This window comes from Sebastes fasciatus (genome assembly GCF_043250625.1).
Source record: "Sebastes fasciatus isolate fSebFas1 chromosome 21 unlocalized genomic scaffold, fSebFas1.pri SUPER_21_unloc_1, whole genome shotgun sequence".
NCBI classification, from domain to species: domain Eukaryota; kingdom Metazoa; phylum Chordata; class Actinopteri; order Perciformes; family Sebastidae; genus Sebastes; species Sebastes fasciatus.
In genome coordinates this window covers 140,424-142,286 of record NW_027428133.1, presented here as the reverse complement: position 1 = coordinate 142,286, position 1,863 = coordinate 140,424, and the positions used below count along the sequence as shown (strand labels likewise).

The 1,863-nt window shown below is 40.0% G+C and overlaps 1 protein-coding gene across 1 annotated transcript in view; it reads left to right on the top strand.

Moving 5' to 3' along the window:
- The window catches only part of LOC141763606 (uncharacterized), a gene marked incomplete at its 5' end in the record, with an annotated part of 23,126 nt that extends 22,162 nt beyond the window's left edge, over nucleotides 1-964 (top strand). The window contains one exon of the mRNA XM_074628055.1: nucleotides 870-964. Within this exon, the coding sequence (XP_074484156.1) occupies nucleotides 870-964 (95 nt within the window). The remainder of the gene's footprint in view (nucleotides 1-869) is intronic.
- Nucleotides 965-1,863: the final 899 nt, after the last annotated feature.

The window sequence follows — 1,863 nt, the reverse complement described above, 5'->3', positions numbered from 1 at the left end:
AGACACTCTATCAGTATATGATGTTATGGTCATCACAGAGGCATCATGGGTAATCAACACTCTCCTCTCCATGCTGGAGAAATCTAAAATAATAATAACTATTAATACTATCAATAATATCAATATTAAAATAATAACAATAACAATAATTACAATAACAATAATAATAATAATAATAATGGTCATATAATAATAATAAAATTATTATTATTAATACTATCAATAATATCAATAATATCAATAATAATAATAATAATAATAGTAATGGTCACAATAATAATAAAATAATATTAATAACAACAACAACAATAATAATAATAATAATAAAATAATAATAATAATAATAATAATAAAATAATAATAATAATAACAATAGCAATAATAATGATAATAATAATAATAATAAATAAATAAAAAACAATTTAAAATGTAAACAAGAAATAAAGTCAGTGTGGAAATACCATCATAAAATGCTGCATTATATTTCACTTTTTCTTCACAAACACTGTCATTGTTGTTTATATACATATATTATATAATTGATATACCATGTGGGTGCGTGGTATATATATATATATATATATATATATATATATATATATATATATATATATATATATATACACACCCACATGGTATATATATATATATATATATATATATATATATATATCAATCAAAGTGTCCTTGAGTGAGATGCTTCAAACCGCCCCGTGGTCATTGTCTCTTTGTGGTTGTGTTGCGTCTCTTCCTGGTTGGGAGGTGTCTCTTGTGTCTCTTGTGTCTCTTTGAGGGACATTTGTAGGCGAAGGCCGGGGGTGGGGGGGGGTTGACATGTTGGGCCCCTGAGACTGGTTGAGGTTGTTTAGCATCTGATCAGGATCCTCCTGTACCAGTCCAGACCCAGAACCCACTGGAGGACGAGGCTGAGGAGAAGGACTCAGACCTGGATGATCAGACCTGATCCTGGATGATCAGACCTGGAGGATCAGACCTGGATGATCAGACCTGGATGATCAGACCTGATCCTGGATGATCAGACCTGGAGGATCAGACCTGGATGATCAGACCTGGATGATCAGACCTGGAGGATCAGACCTGGATGATCAGACCTGGATGATCAGACCTGGATGATCAGACCTGGATGATCAGACCTGGAGGATCAGACCTGGAGGATCAGACCTGGATGATCAGACCTGATCCTGGATGATCAGACCTGGAGGATCAGACCTGGATGATCAGACCTGGATGATCAGACCTGGATGATCAGACCTGGAGGATCAGACCTGGAGGATCAGACCTGGATGATCAGACCTGATCCTGGATGATCAGACCTGATCCTGGATGATCAGACCTGATCCTGGATGATCAGACCTGGAGGATCAGACCTGGATGATCAGACCTGGAGGATCAGACCTGATCCTGGATGATCAGACCTGGAGGATCAGACCTGGAGGATCAGACCTGGATGATCAGACCTGGAGGATCAGACCTGATCCTGGATGATCAGACCTGGAGGATCAGACCTGGATGATCAGACCTGGAGGATCAGACCTGATCCTGGATGATCAGACCTGGAGGATCAGACCTGGAGGATCAGACCTGGATGATCAGACCTGGAGGATCAGACCTGATCCTGGATGATCAGACCTGGATGATCAGACCTGGAGGATCAGACCTGATCCTGGATGATCAGACCTGGATGATCAGACCTGGAGGATCAGACCTGATCCTGGAGGATCAGACCTGGATGATCAGACCTGGAGGATCAGACCTGATCCTGGATGATCAGACCTGGATGATCAGACCTGGATGATCAGACCTGGAGGATCAGACCTGATCCTGGATGATCAGACCTGGAGG